The sequence below is a fragment of the Bos grunniens genome, chromosome 6, assembly GCF_055505025.1.
Source record: "Bos grunniens cultivar Pamir isolate PY7600 chromosome 6, Bosgru_T2T1.0, whole genome shotgun sequence".
In the NCBI taxonomy this organism is placed as follows: Eukaryota; Metazoa; Chordata; class Mammalia; order Artiodactyla; family Bovidae; genus Bos; species Bos grunniens.
In genome coordinates this window covers 57,934,838-57,955,197 of record NC_141170.1, presented here as the reverse complement: position 1 = coordinate 57,955,197, position 20,360 = coordinate 57,934,838, and the positions used below count along the sequence as shown (strand labels likewise).

The following is a 20,360-nucleotide window of genomic DNA, read 5'->3' as shown; positions in this document are numbered from 1 at the left end:
TGCTGTTGAGTTGTTAGAGTTCCATATATATTTTGGATATCAATCCTCTATTGGATGTAAGATTAGTAAATATTTTCTTCCATTCTATAGATTGACCTTTCATTTTATTCTTTCCTTTGCTGTGCAGAAATGTTTTAGTTTGATGTAGTCCCACTTTTTATTTTTGCTTTTATTGCCTGAGCTTTTGGTGTCAAATCTAAAAAATCATTGCCAACACCAGTTCCAGGGAGGTTTGCCCCTGTTTTCTTCTAGGAGTTTTGTGGCTTCAGGTCTTACTTTTAAGTCTTTAATCCATTTAGACATTGATTTTGGCGTATGGTGTAAAATTTCATTCTTTGGCATGTCAATATCCAGTGTTTCCAAAACCATTTATTGAAAAGACTGTTCTTTACCCATTTTGTTTTCTTGGTGTCTCTGTCAAAAAAGAGTTGACTGTAAAAGAGTGGGTTGATTTCTGGGCTCTCTGTTCTATTCTATTGATCTGTGTGTCTGCTTTTGGGCCAGTACCAAACTGTTTTGATTGATGTAGCTTGGTAATATAGTTTGAAATCAAGATGTGTGATGCTTCCAGCTTTCTTCTTCTTATTCAAGATTGCTTTAGCTATTTTGGGTCCTTCATATTTCCATATGAATTTTATAGTTGTTTTTTCCTATTTCTGTGAAAAATACAGAAATGCGAAACTCTGTTAGAATTTTGATAGAGATGGCATTAAATCTATAGATTGCTTTGGGTAATGTGGATATTTTAACAATTATTCTTCCAATTGATGAATACAAGAAAATTTTCCATTTATTTGTGTCTTCAATTTCTTTTATCAATGTTTTATCATTTTCAGCACACATATCTTCTACCTTTTGGTTAAGTTTATTCCTAAATATTTTATTTTTTTGATGCTATTGTAAGTAGGATTTTTTAAAATTTAATTTTTGTATAGTTCTGTATTGATTTTGTGTCCTGCAGCTTTATTGACTTCATTTTTAGTTTTAACATTCTGAGGGAGCGGGGAAGTCTTTAGGGTGTTTGGTATACAGGATCATTTCATCTGCAAACAGGAACAATTTTACTTCTTCATTTCCAATTTGCATGCCTTTTATTTCTTTTTCTTGCCTAGTTGTTCTGGCTACATCTTCCAGTACTGTGTTGAATAGAAGTGGTGAGAGTGGGCAGCCTTGGCTTGCTCTGATCATAGAGGAAAAGCTTTCAGCTTTTTTCCATTAAGTATGATGTAAGTTATGAGCTTGTGAGTTATGGCCTTTATTGTGTTGAGGTACATCCTTCTATCGGCTTCCCTGGTGGCTCAGTGGTAAAGAATCTGCCTACAGTGCAAGAGAGGCAGGTTTGAACCCTGGGTCTGTAAGATCCTCTGGAGAAGGAAATGGCAACACACTCTAGTATTCTTACCTGAAATATCCTATGGACAGAAGAGTCTGGCAGGCTACAGTCCATGGGGTCATAAAAGTCAGACATAAACTGAGCAACTAAACAGCATTCTTCTATATCTAATTTGTTGAGAGTTTTTATCATGAAAGGATGTTGAATTTTATCAAGTGCTTTTTCTGTTGAGATGATCATATGATTTTTATCTTCATTGTATTAACATGGTATACACGTTTATCAACTTGCATATGTTGAACCATTCTTACATCTTTGCATAAATTTTCTTTATTTTTAAAGAATTAAGTAACACTTTCCACCAAAGCATTAACTTTAAAGGGCTTTCATTTTTGTATCTTGAAAGAAAAACTTTGATTTATGAGTAAAATATGTATACTTGTGAGAGACCAATAAATTCATAGGTTTTTGAGAACCCATAGCCGTATTTTACAAAGTATTTAATAATGCCTTTTCTGAAACCAGTTTTATTCTTTATCTTAAAAACCTCTTGAAATTTGTAAAAATGAACTTTAGCCCTTTACAATAAGACACTGTTACTACAAAGCACCGTAGTCTTTAACTTATTCTCTTTGGTTATTGACGGATATTCTAGCCCACATTTAATTCAGACTTTTATTTATTTTTCATTTATTGTAATATCACTGGGGGAATTTTGGAATTCACTCTAGAGTCAACTGGCTTCCAACTGAAGGTACTTTAAAGTTACACTGATTTTGTTTTCTCATTACAGAAGCAGTATATAACAGTAATCATGGAACACTTTGGAATACAGACAATACATTTTAAAAGAAGAAAAAGTCATCCAAAATTTAAGAACATTAAAAATAATAACTATTAACATTTTAGTGTATTTCCTTACTGTCTTTTTATATAATTTTCATATGCTTATTAGCAAGTATGTTTGCACATACACATAGCATATATAAAATCTTATATATGTAGGCACCATACTATATGTACACGTCACACTTTTTTAACTTAACGTTAGATAGTGTTTTCACATATCATTAACTATTGCTCAGCACTTTTACAACTACACGGTGTTTCCTTTTACGGATATACAGTAACTCATTCAACCATTTGCCAACTGTTGGTCATTTAGGTTGTTTCCCATTCTTTTAATGTTATTAATTCCATCAAGCATAAAACTGATACAATTGAGGGACTAATGAGGGAGAGGAGCATCACGGTGATGTGCCAGGTGGTTAGACAACAAATCAGAGTCACCTTAGTGGAAGAACAAGGAAGGAAAGGCTAACCTTGGGCCCTGGTTGTAGAAACAGAAAGAGATGCACATGAAGGCTGTTGTGTTAGACTTGACAGAAGGTGGACCCTCCTGAGGTATGAGTCAAGAAACACTTCAAAGTTTAGTTTGTATGTTGGGGAAAACAAATGCCATAAACAGAAAGTATCAGATTTGGAGGAGGAGCATCATTTACCATGATGCTGATGGTCAGCTCAGCTGAACTGAAGCTCTATTGGACGCTCGGGACTGGAGATAAAAGTACAAGTCATAAATGGGTAGAGAATGCCATGATGAATTCATGGGAAAATTGGATGCATTTGAAGGTGATCCTGATGGAGAAAAATAGTTGAAGTTTTTAGGAATGACCCATATTTGAATGAGAAGAAAAGGAATAACCAGTAAAAGAGGAGGAGGAAGGGAGGAAGAGAAGGAAGGGGAGAGAGAATGGGGATCAGAACTTAGGTAACAGAGAGTCGTTGAGAGCCCAGGAAGGGAGAGGACTCTGGGAATAAAATGCACAATGCTAAGTGCCACTGGTGTCTGTGCTGAAGGCAAGCTACTGAGAGGTTAATTGCAACCTTGAAATATGTTTTTTTCACTGGTGATATGACCCTAAGCCAACTTTAAAGGCATTTGGGAGCGAGTGGGTGGAATCCACGATTTTGAGAATTCGGTGGTGAAAGGAAGGAAGAAGTGGGGATGTGCATTGGAGGCAGTCAGAGGAGGCTGGAGTAGTGGGGGGGGGTGCGCCTGCACGAGGTGCTGCTGCTTCAGCACTGCTCTTCTCCTTTGCGGAATGTCTCCTGACAAAACCAGCCTTTCACCTGAAGCTGCCTTGGGAATAGAAGAGACTGGATTCATACAGGCAGCCTGCCTTGTTGGCCTGAAAATTACTACTTGAAAAAACAGAAAGGAATCCTTCACGTTTTAGAACCTTCAAAGGGATATTCAAGGTGGGAAAATCTTTCTTTTAGGCCACCACTGAAGAAACTGAAGCGAACAGTCGAGAAGATGAAAATGATGGTGAAGAAGCAGAAAAAGGGAATACAGAAGTTGCCCCATCAGGTTTGTTTCTATAACAGACTAGTTTTAAAGATCAATCGTAACTCTTAAACTATATTGAAAATAAGAAAGGCAATGAATGAGGCGAGTCTCTAACTGGTGTGGTTGTGCTGTCACCTAGTGGCGTCCTGGGGGAAATTCTGATCATATGATTTATCTTGTAAAAAAGCAAGGCTTTGAGTGTCTTTGCTTCCTTATTTTATTTTTGAAAGTTTATCTCCATCATTACAAAGATTATATTTCTCAAAATAAGTAATGCTAAAAACTGAATGTTATATTTAACACAGTAATAGCAATAGATACGACAGATTTAAAATATATCATAAAAATAGATCCTGAAACAGCAAAACTGGTGAATAATTTGAAAGAATAAGGTAAGGTGGCAAATATGAAGCGTAAGTTCAAATAGAGACTCACTCTTCCTAAAGCAGTATTTCTCAATATTTTAAACACATTTTTCTTTTGATAAAATATGAAAACTTCTCACCCTCCTTTAATACCAAATTATTTTTAAACAGCATCTTAAATGAAATGTCATTACTAAACATTTTAGCATATACTTTTGCAAACTGTACTGTACCTCCACACTTCAATATGCCCCTTCAGATGGTGAGTTTTTCACCCACTTTATATATTCAAGAACACAATTTTCATTGCATTATATAAACTACACAATCTTTAACACATTCCAGTTATGAAAACTTGGTGTTAAAAAGGAGTATTGAAATACAAAAGGAGGAGTCAGGTTGCCATTCATTTGGATAGAAATTTAGATAGAAATTATCTGTAAATGTTCTCCCATCCAACCCACCTCTTAATATTCTGTGTCAGCATTTTATTTCATGTATTGTTATTTATATGTAAACTGGGACTCTTATTCAGAACTTAGATTTTCATAGTGGTATTCTTTGATATATGTTGCTTGACTTTTTAAACAATACCATGAAAAAGCCTAGAGAATCCCAGCATCCGAGGCTCTTCTGTGCCTCTTACCGCACTGTGATCCAACTCCAGGTTGCCCAGGACAAGACATGTATTCAGTGTGCTTTGTGGTATGGCAGAACCGAGCCTTTATGCAGCTTTAATCTCCTTTACATTTCTGAACGTAACTCCATTTCAGAGCCACAGCTTTTTACAACAACTGTGACCAGATCCAGCCCAACCGTGGCCTTTGTGGAGCTTTCACCCAGCCCTCAGCTGAAGAATGAGGTGCCAGAAGAGAAAGAGCAGAAGAAGCCAGAAAATGAAATGAGTGGGAAGGTGGAGCTGGTGCTGTCACAAAAGGTGAGGTGGACTGAAGTCGTTACGCCCGCAGTTCTCGCGGCTTCACGCTGCTGCCGGCTGCTGCCGCGGCACCACTTCACAATGAAGGTTTAATTTCTCTCCTGATCTTTTTTCCTATCTTTAAAATGTATACTTTCCTAAAGCAAATATAATACATGTTCATTGGGAAAAAAAATAAGTGTATGTAGAAAGATGTCTGTATAGACATTTGGGCTGCTATAACAGAAACCCATAGTCTGGGTGGCTTATAAACAACAGAAATTTTTCTCTCAGTTCTAGAGCTGGGAGATCCGAGACCAAGGCACCCATGGATTTGGTGTCTGGTAAGAATCCACTTCCCGGTTCATAGGCGGCCATCCTTTTGCTGTGTCCTCACTTGGCAGAAGGCGCAAAGGAGCGCTCGAGTCCCTTCTATAAGGACTATGAAAAAATTGTTTTCAAGGGTTCTTAACTCTGTGTGTGTGTACATACACGCACCATGGACCCTTTGTCTATCTGCAAACAGTGTTCTCAGAATAATATTGTTTAAACCATAAAATGAACAGGATTACCAAGTTTTCCTTGGTATCAAGTGGTACAAAGTACATATAATCACATGAATCTTCTCTGTGGACCCCAGCTTAAGAATTTCAGCTAGTTGATTAGCAAATGGCATAATGGTCTTTGGACCCAATGCTTTTCACACCGTGTGAATTTCTCCTTTCCCTATTGCATGGTTATCTTTTAGAGAAAGAAGGCAAGAGGATGACAGTGGTTGCAGCAGCTTTTATTTTCTGACTTCCTTTGAGAGTGTTGCTTTTATAAATCCAGGTATCAGTGCACACAGGCTGAGCTTTTACATAGTGGTTATTTTGAGCATTTCTGCTGATGGTTAACTGTTTCACTTACAGTCAGGCATTATCTGACACAGGTTTCTGTCAAGACTCCACTATGGGGAAAATGGTATGAGGTTAAGATTTGAGGGTTGTCAACTTTGGTAAGTCTCGGTCTTGAGTTTTGCTGCATGTTTAACGCTGAAGTTCATTTGGACACCTGCTTGACCTCCAATAATACAGAATGACTCACTGTATTTTCCTCAGGATTCCACTAGGGTTGAATATATTAGAGTCATCAAGAAAAATAAAATCCTACTGAGAAGAAATTCTAGACATTGAATCATCCTGAGGACCAAACAAGAGATAAGCTTATGATGAAACAAGTGCTCTAAAACCTCATTGACCCACTGGCCATCAAATTAATCTCTTCAAGGCCACCAGCCAATGAATCAGAAAAGGTCCTGTAAGAGCTGGAAGGACGTGAACTGACACAGCCACGCTTCTCATGCCGATCTCTGACTCTTAATATTAGTTGTCAGTTTGGTTATCTGTTCAGTCAGCAATCAGTTGATTAGAAGCAACAAATCAGAAGGAGGTGTTCTACCAAAGGCCATTCAATAGCAATAACCAGAAACATCTATTTTTACAAACCAAACATAAAAGTTTTTTAAGCCTGTAATTTTGAAACTATTTACCATAAGGTTATGTGGGCTAAACTGCTTCAAAAATGCCTTAAGGGCAATGTCCCTGTGGCACTGTTTGATATAACAGTTATTTACAATAATGCTTCTTCGTCAACACGCACAGTATGCTGTCTTTAATGCGCTTTGCACAACTTTGTGGGAAGTTACGTAGCATCTCAAGAATAATGCCCGTTAGAAGGTAATACTACTTTAATATTTAACACTAACATAGTTTAAAAATTTTTTAAATCTTATGTGGAACGTCTTACTTCCTGACATTACAAATTCAGTATTATGTAGTACCACGAAACTGTGGTGAATTCCAGTGAGAAAATGAGACAGAGTGATGCATAATCTCAAAGACAGAATGTTGTCTTCTGAGTCTGAAGAAAAGTGGTCATCAAATTTGAAACAAAGTGATCATCAAATTTTTATGCTGTAGTTTGACTTCTATGAGAAACTGAACTCTGTATTAAGGTAGAAAGCATGAAGGGGGTTTGGAGAAGGGACAACATTTTCTATTTATGCTTTTGATGTTTGGGCTTTTAAGTTTTATTCCGCCTGTGCGTGTGTTAATGGCCAGCACCTGTGATGTTTGTGTCTGTTGCCTGTGTTCCAGGTGGTAAAGCCAAAATCTCCCGAGCCAGAGGCAACCCTGACATTTCCATTTCTAGACAAAATGCCTGAAACCAACCAGTCACCTTTGCCAAATCTCAATTCTCAAGGTAAAAAGAAGGAAATGTTTTGTTTTAGTTCTACATGTTCTGCTGGGCCCATTTGTAGTGAAATACTCTTTATTATAAAGACAGATTCCTTTTTTTATGTTGATGTACCTTTAGCTATTGGGTTTTCCCAGAGTCCATGATGGCTGAATCAATAACATCAGAATGAGAGCTGGGGCTACATTCTCTGTTTGGCTTAACCAGGAACCCCAGCTGCTGGGACCATTTTGTCAGCCAGGCGCAGTAGGGCCTACACAAGTGTTTAATACCTGAAAATAGTTTGTGTTGCCTCTAAAATGTTTTTTAAATTACAGGATAAAAAATCAATAACGTTAATAGTTTTATCATGTCAGCTTCAATATTTGTTAATTATTAATCTCTAGTCTTCTTAAAAATACTCATTTAATTTGACAACAATTGACAATGATTTGACCCTGGTTTTGGAAGGAAGTCAGATTTCCTTACTCCGTAATAGTTTCTGGATATGCATGATGATTACTGAGAAATCATTCATGATCGTGGATTAAATGTGTTACTCATAACCAAAACTTTAATCTTTTCAAAAATCTTTATGCCAAGAATATATATACACACATATATATACCTTTTGTACATATATATATAGACTGAGGATATATCTTAATATAAATCATTTGTTTGGTACATTTGAATACTTTTGATTTTATATAATGTGGAGAGTGGTAGCCTCAAAAAATATTGGGTGTTTAGGACCTATGAAGGTGTTAGAATGACAGTGACTACTGCAAACTCCCCAGGGTTTCAGGCCCTATTTACTTGTGAATTCACCCCCTTTGCTTTTTAGAAGCCCAGCTTGAATCCCTTTACCTTGGTAAGGACTGCACGTTCCCACACCACTAGAAAGGAGCCTTAAGGATGTGAACAGTGGAGGGATGGGTCCTGAGGATCCGTGATTTGTAGGGACTGCTTCACAAGAGAAAGACCCCTGGCTTTACTGCTGTGAGTTCTTTCTCTTTACTGGTGTGATGTGAAAGTGGCTAGACTTCAGGAGGCAAAACTGTAAGATTTCTTGTTTTGTTTTTTTTAATGTACTTTCCCTAGTACATTTTATAGATTTCTCGATCCAGGCAAAGAGAGATTGTACAGGTCGTGGTGACTGGGGATTTGTTACTTTTCTTTTCCACGCTGGGCAGCTATTCGGCAGAACCTGCGCTGGCTTCCATTCGTCTTTGTTGATGGCTGGGAAATAAGTTAGGCTCTAACTGCATAATAGGAAGTACTCAGGAGGGAATTAATTGGCACAAGTACTGATGATCCCTAACTTCTTCTAAATGTAGAAACAACTTTAATACTATCTTCAAAGCATTTGATTTAAATTTGTCAGCCCTCCTGTCCTGAAGGGAATGGACAAAAATAAATTCTCCCAACCGGGCCAGGAATTGTTCACATTTAGATTTTAATTCTGCCCTATCTCTAGCACTTTTTTGTACATAAGTAATATAAAGAGGAAATAGACATTTTAAGCCGTATTAATTAATTTTTCTGTCTTATGTATTTTTCCATCTCATTATCTGTTGAAAGGCATTTCAGTTTTATAAAATGTGCTGTTGAATTAAGGGACTTGACTTCATGCTTTATCTAAGGTGAATGATTAAAAAATAACATTCAGTAGCACTGGAGCATTTCCAAAATCATTCTTCAAGATGAGATTATATTTGTCATACACGTGTTCCAAGTTCTTGTCTGGCTCATGGAACTGTAAGTACAGCTGCAGGCTCTGGAGACAGAAGGCCCACATTCAGATCCTGTCTCTTCTGGTTCTTATCTGTGTGATCTTCCCCACTAAGTTCTTTCTAATCTCTGTCGTCTGTAAACTGGAAATAGTAGTTCAAACTTCATAGGGCCATTGGAAGAATTAGATAGGATAAACAAAAAAAGAGAGAGATAAAAAGCATTTAGCTTAATAGCTGGCCCAGAATAAGCGCTATAATATAATCTAGGAGCTGCAGAACAGTTGAATAGGAGTGGAAGTGTAAAGCAAGGTGCCAGGCAGGAATAAACCTTTCTCAAATGCTCTCCTTCAAAGAGCAGTGTTTGTATTATAGAGATATAGCTTAAGCAGTGATTTTCAAGCACGAGTGTGTGACAGGGTCCTCTCTAGGACTGGTTAAAACACAGACCTCTGGGCTGCACCCCTGCCATGTCTGATGCAGCGGGTCAGGCCTGGGGCCACAATATTTGCATTTCTAACAAGTTCCCCAAGCTGAGGCTGATGCCACAGACACAGGGATCATACTCTGGAAACCTCAGGCTTGAAGTATGTGTTTCAGTTGCGCACCAAGGACATCACTGGTAGATGTACAAGTAACGTGATACTTGTTTGGTAAGTTCTTTCTTCGTATCTTTCAAGAAGCAAAAGGCCTCTAATCAATGTATTCTTAAAAGACATGATTTGTCTTTAATTTGGGGGCAAGTATAGGGCTCTGCCCAGATATAAAAAGTCAGTGCACATTTAAGTGACTAGTCAGAGGCTGCACATCAAGTCCAGAGGAGCCTGTCGGGTTGGGATCAGGAATCTGGGAGCCACACCTGATATTCTGTCCCCAGGACGATGATGTCACCACCATCACCACTCAGTCCTCTGTCTCTGGGCTGATCAGATGGGCTACCACAGATCTACTGGAGGCCCTAGTGGCGCTCCACAGATTTCCCTCCAACATACACAGTGCATAAATAGTCTTTAAATACTCCAAAAACATTCATAAAATGCATTTAAAGATGACAATTTCCTTTTCTCAACTGTCTCCCAACAGTAGAAAAATAGCTCAAATGGATGTTTCAGGGAAATATGTGCACATTTTAAAAACTGATGTCTTTATTTGCATCGAGAATGATGACAGATGAGCCCAGCACAAACGTTCAGGATGCAAATGCTTGCCTTGAGCTTCTGTCTGTTTGCTGCTACCCCATTAGAGATACACACATATACATCGTTTTGCTGCACGCATATGTGACTGCCACCACAGACTTCCACAGTAACCTTTATAAAGTGTGTAAAAATAATTGAACTCATCTCTCCTGTCTTTTATACTTTTTTCTAGTGCTCTCCAAAAGCAATGTCAGCTCTGCATTTTGCCCTTGCATAGCACATTCTCCCTCCATATTGAGATTCAGCACCTTAAATGTCACCTTTAAGTATGAGCCCCTAAAATCCAAACCAGAACCAAAAACAATAGCATAAACTTGCCCATCTATGGACTTTTGTCCACATCTTTGGGTTTTGTGTCTGTTTTATTGTGATACATAGATTCTTAAATACAGGTACTTACAAAGTACATCTATAACAGGGGTCCCCAACTGGGACTGGGCTGCACAGCAGGAAGTGAACAGCGGGCGAACAGGTGAAGCTTCACGTGTTTCCAGCTGCTCCCCACCGCCCGCGTTACTGCCTGAGCTCTGCCTCCTGTCAGATCAGCAGCAGTATTAGATTCTCATAGAAGCACAAACCCTACTGTGAACTGCCCATGCGGGGGACCTAGGTTGTGCACTCCTTATGAGAATCATCCTGAACCCACCCCCACCCCGCCCAGTCTGTGGAGGAATTGTCTCCCATAGCATCCGTCCTTGATGCCCAAAAGGTTGGGGTCTGCAGATACATAAAGATGTGTTAGATTCTTTCACCCTCAGTCCTTGTGTTGACAACAGCCAGACCTGTGTTAGTACTTGGGAGCGCGGTTCTATGCAAGTCTCACCCCTGTTTTCACGGTTTTCTGTTTGTTCTGTTCTGCCATCTCATCTAGAGTCGCCTGGCACTGCCAGCATTCCGCTGAGAGTTCAGAACTCTTGGCGACGTTCCCAGTTTTTCTCCCAGTCAGGTAAAAGGCGTACTGGGGAGCTCTGTTTCTTCTGTGCAAAAATCCGTGTTGTGGGCAACCAGTGCTATCGGGTACTTTTCTTCACTTCTGACTCCAGAGGGGGCGTGGGAATCTTGTTTCGGGCACACAGTTAAGCGGAGTTAATTCTTTGGTATCAGCACCAGTTAATACTAACATTAGGAGGAAAATTCATGGAATTTTGATTTTGAAAATCCAAAGAAATGATATTTACCTCTTTCTTTATGGTCCTCTTTTTTTTTTAATAAAAATTAGAAGCACTTAGCAGGAACTGGTCATGGTTCTCTTATTAACTGTGTCACCCTCTCTACCTCCTGATGACATCTGGCCCCTCTGCGCGCTCCTTCTCCACGTCAGATGGGGGGGTTGTCAGTCAAGCCAGAGTGCGAGGTGCATTAAAAGCAGCACTCCAAGGAACAGATTCTGCTTCCTGTAGTCTAGTGCCTGGTGCTCATTGATGTGATCAATCTTTTATACTGGTCGTGACGTCTCTTGGTGATGGGTACAAGCTGCTTCAGAGGCCTGCTTTATTATGATTATCTAGTGCTCTTGGCTTACCAAAGAAAAGTTGGCTTGAAGCTGACATAGGACCCACACTTGACTGAAGAGGATCAAAGGAGAAAGACAATTAGAAGCCACTCACCTTGTGATCTTTTTCCCTTTCTTTCTGTACAGTGGATTCTCCAAGTAGTGAGAAGTCACCTGTAACTACACCTGTAAGTAACTCCTGTTAAGAAATAAGATCATGCATTTAGTGGATTTGAATTTATAAGGTATTTAATTCACTTAGGATTCAACCCAAAATGGGCTCCAAACTTTTGATTCGAGAAGAATACATGTAAGTCGTGTATAATGCTGTCAGTTGACTCATGAAGAAAGACATGGATTTGTAAAAAGTAATAAAATATGTAACTTCTGTAGGCATTCAAAAATCATTTTTAAATTTTTTAATTAAAAAAAATTATTTTTCCAAAATTTTTTTTCTCAGTGGGACGGTACATTAACACAGTGTGCTACTGGCATATAGGGCCCAGCCTGGACCATGTCTGGGTGACCCAAGCTGTCTGAGTTATACTCCTCACAGTCAGTATCTTGAATAATATTAACTGTACATTTAGTTTTCAATTTTTTATGTTGATGAAATAAAAAAAAGCATTTGCTAATTAAAATGTCAAGACACATGACATTGTAAAAATTCCCTGCTCCCAAATTATGCCTGAACACTCTCTGTAGACCTGACTCTTCTCTGAGCTGAGTGCTTCTGGTGCTGGGCCTGTCGCCCTTACTCACTCTCTGAAATTCCCATCGGATCTGGAGCCTTCCTCCACGGGTCAACGGTGGCATTTCTTGAGCTACCCAGGTGTCACCACACAGTCATTGGTGTACCTTTGATTACAGACTTGCTAACCATATGACCCTGAAGGTGCTGTATATCTTTTCTGAAACTTGTCTTCCTGGGTCACACAATGAGGTAGTAATACTTTCCTTCCAGGATATTATGAGCTTCATTTGAAATAATTACACACAAACCTCTAGCATAGTGCCTGATACATGAACGAATCCTTCCCAATGGCTGATCCAAGAGGCCCACCGTGGCCAAAACTGATTCTTCTCTGTGGGTAAATTGTCTCACCTTAGGAATTCCTAAGTGCCTGTGCAGGATGGAGAAGGGTCGCCTCACCCAGTATCACATAATTCACTGATTTCCATTTTAATGACACGGGAACAACACTGTCAAATTGTTCTTGTCCCCCCGTGGGGAGGGGTGGAAAGAAAGGGTGTCCTAAAGAGACACACTCTTATTTCTAAGGTATAGAAAATAGAATAAGAACGAGACAAGTTACTGATCTATATAAGTGAATTCCCTGAAAATGCTGACCTAAATTTGATGTTCTTTTGACTTTTTGTGGCCATCCCTACCATTTGCAGGATCCACAAGCATGAGTATCGGTTGAGGCCCACATTTCACATGTCTAAGTACATTAAAGCTATGAATTTTTATAATGTTAAAAACCAAGCCATCCTCATGGCCTGGCTCACATTCTCAGCCTGAAGATGCTTCATGACCAGACCAGACACTGTGCTCCTGGGTGGTAACCTGATCGACTGGGGGCAGAGAAAGATGGCAGGTGGGCTGACCCAGGTATCTTGGGCAGTCATTAGGCCCCTTGGAACCTTGGATGAGATTGATTCTGTCCTGCTCTGCAGGCAGCCTCAGCAGGTGGAGTCTGCTTGCCACCCACCAGCCCAGACTCTTTCCCCTCCTCCCTACTCCCTCACCCCTACCCTGCTCCTTCTCAGGATTCTGAGACAGTGCTATGGGGCTCCCAAAACCACCCCATCAGAACAGAGGGGAGTGAAGAAGCAGTTACTGGGGAGACTTCTTTTCCTCAGCCTATTCTGGGTGACAAGGGAGGCCAACCTTAAATACAGCAGTCGTCCACTTTGGCTGACTTTAGGGACCAGTTCTGATTTTTCTTCCCCCTTGGACTCTTGATCTCATTCATCTTCCATGGCCCAGTGCCTGCCTTGGGTTATGCATCCTGCTCCCATTATTTCCATTCACTCAAATCACACTCACACACACACACAAAAAACCTGTTTAAAAGACCAAAACAAACTCAAACAGGGGCTCTGTATCAATCTAGAGGGGTGAGATGTGGCAGGAGATGGGGAGGGAGGTTCCAAAGGGAGGGGATATATGTATTCCTATGGCTGATTCATGTTGAGGTTTGCAGAAAACAACAAAATTCTGTAAAGCAATTATCCTTCATTAAAAAAAATAAAATAACATAGGGGGGAAAAAAGACCACCAAAAAAAAAGTCTTTGTGTTTGAACGGGCAGTTCTGCTGAGATAAGCACGCCTATTTGCTTGAACCCAGGATCAATATACAGAATGAGTATCTTATGCTCAGGAGTGTGAATTCATTTAAGAAGTCACTGGTAAGAGAAATGAAGCAAAAGCCTTCCCATGCCAGTGGCTAATTACTTTGTGTTTTTGTTAGCTCCAAAAAGGTTCACAGAATCATACTAGCATTCTGGAAGTAAACCAAAGATGGACTAAAGCTAAAAAGTGGTTTCTGGGGAACTTCCCTGATGGTCCAATAGTTAAGATTGCATGCTCCCAATGCAGAGGGTATGAATTCAATCCCTAGTCAAGGAACTAAGATCCTGCATGCCTAGTGGCAAGGCCAAAAAAAAAAAAAAGTAGGTTCTGCCAACAAAGAGTACCTTTAGAAATGGGAAGACTTCTGCTTCTGCATGTCCATCTGAGTATCAGACTGGGAGCTAATTGTGTCCCTTGTCCCAGCCTGGCCTTGAGGATGTGGCTGAATTTTGATCATGGTTTTATTTTCTAAGCAGTTTAAGTTCTGGGCGTGGGACCCAGAAGAGGAGCGCAGACGACAGGAAAAATGGCAACAGGAGCAGGAGCGTTTGCTCCAGGTAGGTTTGCTGCTTTTTTCCCTTCTTTTAGGGATGCTCTCTTAATTTCTGTTGTGTTAAATAGTTGTTTAGCACAGGAGATGCATGGACTCAGCTTCTTCTCAGAAGTCGTTGAGTCTAAGTTCATCCGTTTTGTGTCCATGAGACAAAATGCCCGATGTCTAATTCCTCCCACCGAAGGTTACACTGATGAACATAAGGGGAAAAAAAGATTCACTCAGAAAAAAATTCAGGTATTGATTAAGGGCCCACCGACCCATTCATCATCTCCTTAGCTGCCAGTCAAATTCCAGTCCAGCTAAGGGTGGGAAAAAATCAGAAAGCTATTTGATGTCATACATGTGAAATAAAATTTGACCTGGGTCTTATATATTAAGTAGAAGTACTTGCTCCATCTTTGAGCAAATGCTCCTAATTTTCAGTTCTAGAAAAAATTCACTGCTGAGTGAGGGAGACATCATCAACTCATCCTCTTGGTGAAGGAGACATGACATCAACTCCTAGAACCGATAAACCTAAGAATCTTTGCTTGTTTTTCAGCTTTTATAAAGTTTGAAGGTCTGTTTCCTCTATTCTGAAGCTCCCTGGAGTCTCTCTCTAGAACTTTACAATATTAGGTTTTGATAAAATTTTGACCTGAATTAAAAGCCTGCTGTGGGTTGACCAGCAGTGGTTTTTGCCAGAGCATGAATACAAACGTTAGTTTCCAGGCAATTCCGTCAAGTTCTTTCGCTCCTAAGGTAATGACAGAACAAGTAATACCTGGAGGAATTCTCGGGGCCTTCCCTCAGAAGACAAAAGCACGGACTTTGTCAGCCTCCAAGAGAGTGCGGACAGTAATCAGCCTACAGTATTTGACTGTGTGGGGGACGATGTGCTCCAGGAGTCCTTTGTCTCTGTCACGCCAGGGATGCCCTTCCCAAGGCATCCGGGGCGTCAGTTCTCATCTCGAGCGTTCGTCTTCATTTCCGTGTATTCATTTCTTCTAGTCAAGCGTCAGGGACTCCGGTCACATTTTTAAAGCTCTCCAAAATTCAGAGTATTTTGCTTTGTTCTCCAGGAGAGGTGACTAGTGTCACATTGTTTCATATTTTTCAAAACAATAATAGCAGTTCTGATATGGACACCTTCTAATGGGCTGTTTAAAAGCTACTCTTAATTCAGGAGGACTTAAAGCCAAGAAGACTCCATTTTGGTAGAATGGCCACTCAACTAATTATCATCTCATCCACTTTGGACCTTTCTCTGTATTGTAAACCTGTGAGATTTTTAAAAAATCTTTTCTTAAACTCTCCCAGCAGCAACATATTTCTATTAGCGGAATGGCAAAACTTACCTCTGAAGGGCCCAGTAAAAGCAAACTATTGGTTTAGCCTAACCCTTAAAACGCAAGTTAAGAAGATTTTAGTCTTTTTATAAGCAAATGTCTACTCATATATCCGAGGAACAATTCTATGAAATACCCACAGCAGTAAAGATTGTTCTCCTTTGGATTTTTATGTCCTTAACATGGTGAAGTACCACAAAATAGTATTCCTCTTTGGGTGCATGAATGGGTTAGATTCAGAACATTACAACAAGAAGGGAGTTTTGCAACACATTGTACATGATGGTTTATTGGGGGAAGGTCCCAGTGCTGTGTGCACTGGTCAATTCAGAACAATCTATGGAAATTCCGTAATAGGAGAGATACCAGAAGGAGCAGGACAAGCTGAAAGAAGAGTGGGAAAAGGCCCAAAAGGAGGTGGAAGAAGAAGAACGCAGATACTATGAGGAGGTAGGAAATTCCCTGGTAGGAATTTAACCCTGAAGCCTTAATTCCTCAAAATCTCTCAGAACTTTGTGTGTCCATTCTGCCTGGGGTGTGGGGCTATCTTTGATTCTCTTTACTCACAGTGGAGCCCCATCAACCTTTTAAAAGAGTCCTGTAGACTGTGAAAGACCACTGCTCTCCCAGATTTAGTTTGTGGTGAGGGTATGTTGAGTCATGGTCAAGGGAAGGAATAGAAGTATATCTCTTGTTTAGTCATAGAGGTCAGATTTTTTATTTGTCTTACAAGGCATGTATCAATTTGTTTATTTGTGTGTTTGTTAGGGAATTATTTGTGTGTTTGGTAGTAGAGAATTAATACTAATTTTGCAAGGATAATTTTGATATCAAAGCTAAGTGAATCCTTACTACTGCATTCACCATAATACTAAAGAGATTTGGAAGGGAGGAGAATTTGGTTTTGTTTGTTTCATTTTTTTTGATGAACAAGCCAGACCATATTCAAGAATTTGAAGCTATGCTTTATGTATATTATCCAAAATTTATGATTAATATTCTTGTGAATTTTATCTTCAACAATAATTTTTATGCATAATCCTCCCCCATAGCATTTCTAATTAGGCTTCTTGAATCATATGAACTCATTATCTTGCAAAGACTGTTTTTCTAAATTAAATGCTAATTTCTTAATCGTTCCCCATAGAGAATGCTATCTGATTTTAAAAGACCTTTTTTTATGCACTGCTTGTTTGCACGTAATTCTGATGTGTTCCCCCAGATCCTTTAATGACACTTTTCTCTTGACAAATACTGTTTTTCCTTTTTCTCCCTTTCATTAATTCCTGTCCTTCCCCTAGGAGCGGAAAATAATTGAGGATACTGTGGTTCCATTTACTGTTTCTTCAAGCTCTGCAGACCAGCTCTCTACATCTTCCTCTGTGACAGAAGGCAGTGGGACGGTGGTGAGACCATAGATTAAAAGCAATTCATGAAATAAGTAAACCAAAATAAAAATATAAGACCACAAGGCCAAGTTTCCCACCAGTTTATATACAGGACTGCTATAGAATCATGTCAGCTACCACATGGCCATTGTACCCCATGGTACCATCACCGCCATGGCTAAACCCTAGAGTCGATCCCTAAGAAGCAGCAAACTCATTACTGAGGCCAGCTCTGCCCACACAGGCTGGCAACCAAAGCCCCTGCACTGGTTGGCACGACCCTGGTTAGCGATGCCATGTGCTGGAATGTCTTTCTCACTGCCCATCATTCATTCACTCAGCAGACATGTTTCTGCCAGACCATTCATCTCTTTGCCCTGGATGATGCCAACAAAGCCAACAATATGCTCACACCAGCCTCCACAAAAGTTGCTTCTAAATAGCTCTTGAAATTCCACATGAGATATATATGTGTCTTCAAGGGCTGGAGAGAGTCCAGAAAGGCTAGTCTACCTCTGTATCCCCTAAATAAGGTCATGGAGGTAGTGGGCAAATGTCATAGCAAGACCTGGCTTGTCCATAATCTGCACTTGATGTTTTTGGTGACATAAATAACAGAATACACTCATTTTGCAATGAACATAATACCAGTTGGGTATATGTCATATTTGTTGTTTCTGTAGTCAATTAAGGTATGCTGCAACACACTATTTTTTTTAATTGTCCAATTTTAACTTAATACAGATTATACAAAAGAAAGTCACTACATTTGATATTGCCTAGTTACTCACCAAGCTCAGAATATTGCTTATCTTTGCTGTTGTATACAAAGATCATCACAAAAGCCAAATCTTTCATATCTCTTTCATGCTGCTGCTTAGTCGCTTCAGTCATGTCCGACTCTGTGCGACCCCATAGATGGCAGCCCACCAGGCTCCCCGGTCCCTGGGATTCTCCAGGCTTTCATATATTGCAATAATTATGAAACACTGTATAGTCTTTAAAATAAGTTGTTTATAATCGTAATCAAAGGAATTCTACACTGTCCAACAACTAACGTTTCAATATGCGCCAGCCATTTACACATACCGAACTTTGAATTTTTTATTTAAACTTTTGAAATTTAAACACTTTTAAAATTTAAAATTAAAAATTTTTGTATAGTTTTTAAGGTTATACTCCATAATCTACATTTTAAAATAATCCATGGGCACTTGAAGCCACTTGTCCCTAAATGAGCAGTCCTATGATCTTGTTTTATTTTGGAAGATAGATTTTCTAACCAAATCCCTTTTGTGATAACTTTTAAGAGAGATCCAGATTACATGTTCATTTCAAATTATTGGAACTACTCTTTAAATTATAGACAAAGTGATTGAAAAAAGTTTCAACTATTCCATGGCCAGACATGAGTGTTGTCCAGTATGTTTAAAAATTACATTCAAGATTATCCTTGATTTCCCCATTAGAATAAGATGGACTTGGAAAACTGTTGTGAAGAAGAACAAGAGGCAAGACAGAAGAGACCACTCCAGGAGGATAACAGTGACTCACTGCTGAAGACTAGGGAAGGTGATCCACTGGAGGAGAAGGGCAGGTATGAGCCGGTCCAGGGTGTTCATCCATGTGTGTGCAGCGGGGCTGTGCCCCTTCACTCCATCACTAATGCAAACCATATTCAGCTTTGAAATTATCTTCCAATAATACATTACCCATATATTATTGCTTGAACACATTCTAATAGCTCTGAAGTCAGTGTCCTTATGCTACTGATTAAAAATAGTCTAGTTTTTGAATAGGTAAAACCTTCTTTAAACAAGGAAGAGACTGTGTAGATCACCCAGGAGGCTGGCTCTGCTACCAGCAAGTTCTTTATGATACAAATGTTTGCTCCTGGGGCTCCAACATATCAGATAGATATTGACAAGTGTGCATGCGTGTGTGTGCATACACACTTGGGTACACGCTCATAGCATCCTTAGAGGGACCTAAAGAAACAACAGGTTATCTAAGTATTATTTTCAAATACTGACCAATTTGAAAGGTTGTTTGGGAGCTGAACTCTTCTGGTGGGACTTGCTCTGAGAATTATTCTGGGTTTATCAGCTAGAAGACTCCCTGAATTGTAGGATATTGGAGTTTGGGGCTCATGTCTAGAGCCTGCAGAGCCCTTGAAACAGCATAGCTGTTTCCAGTTAAAATTATTTACAGAGAGTTTCCAGTTTTGAAATCCACAAGTCAAGAATATTTGAGGGATGCTGGTAAACATTTTATGTGAATTATTGCTATTTCTCCAGACAGTCCCTGTTGTCACCAGAAACTTTAAAAAGGTCTCCTCCATCTCTCCTTTCTTTGCCATTGTTGTTATTTTTTTTAGTCACTAAGTCATGTCCAACTTGCTCCTAAAAGACCAGTGAATTACCATAGGCTGCCAAAGCCCCATACGGCCTCAATGCTTTCTACAGTAAGGCCTCTCTTGTGGAAATCTGGGAGAGTATACTTAGCTCTTTCATTCCTCGAAGTTATTAGAATGAAGAGTTTTGTGGACAAGGAGGTAGAGAGAATGTCAGAAATGATGATTTGTTAAATTGGTGGATAATGAAAATGCAAAGCATTTTACAGTATTCTAAATCCATTTTAAATCTAGTTTAAAATAAAAAGAATATTTAGTTATCCCCATTCTTTTCATTTTGTAATTGGTACTTCCTTGTCCTGAGGGATAAGATCAGTCATTTCAGTTGCTTTTATCCCTGTTGTGAAATATATTTGTTTATTTTAGCAGCCTAACTCAAGAGGTCTTGACTCATTCTGAGAACCCGGCATCAGAAGGAATCTACCACCAGCTGGATACAGAAGCTGGGGCCCCACAGTGTGGGGTAAACCCACAGCTAGCTCAGGGTAAGAATGGAGAAGGCCAGCTCCCATGTTTCACTGGGCGTCCCAGGTGGCACTAGTGATACAGATCTTGCCTACCAATGCAGGAGACTTAAGAAATGCGTGTTTGATCCCTGGGTGGGAAATAACCCCTAGAGAAGGGCATGGCAACCCACTCCAGTATTCTTGCCTGGAGAATCCCATGGACAGAGGAGACTGGCAGGCTAGAATCCATGGGGTTGCAAA

General features: G+C 39.6%; 1 protein-coding gene across 50 annotated transcripts in view; it reads left to right on the top strand.

Moving 5' to 3' along the window:
* Positions 1–20,360, top strand: part of LIMCH1 (LIM and calponin homology domains 1) — a 350,645-nt gene that overhangs the window by 315,139 nt on the left and 15,146 nt on the right. For 11 of the 50 annotated variants that reach the window (XM_086405966.1, XM_086405956.1, XM_086405961.1 and 8 more), the window contains 9 exons: positions 3,617–3,707; positions 4,825–4,988; positions 7,106–7,211; positions 11,756–11,796; positions 14,445–14,525; positions 16,210–16,302; positions 17,154–17,258; positions 18,710–18,837; positions 20,020–20,138. In XM_086405966.1, the coding sequence (XP_086262092.1) occupies positions 3,617–3,707; positions 4,825–4,988; positions 7,106–7,211; positions 11,756–11,796; positions 14,445–14,525; positions 16,210–16,302; positions 17,154–17,258; positions 18,710–18,837; positions 20,020–20,138 (928 nt within the window). Of the gene's footprint in view, positions 1–3,616; positions 3,708–4,824; positions 4,989–7,105; positions 7,212–10,987; positions 11,063–11,755; positions 11,797–14,441; positions 14,526–16,209; positions 16,303–17,153; positions 17,259–18,709; positions 18,838–20,019; positions 20,139–20,360 lie in introns of all 50 variants that reach the window. The other 39 variants (XM_086405968.1, XM_086405964.1, XM_086405954.1 and 36 more) reach the window with 7 other exon arrangements.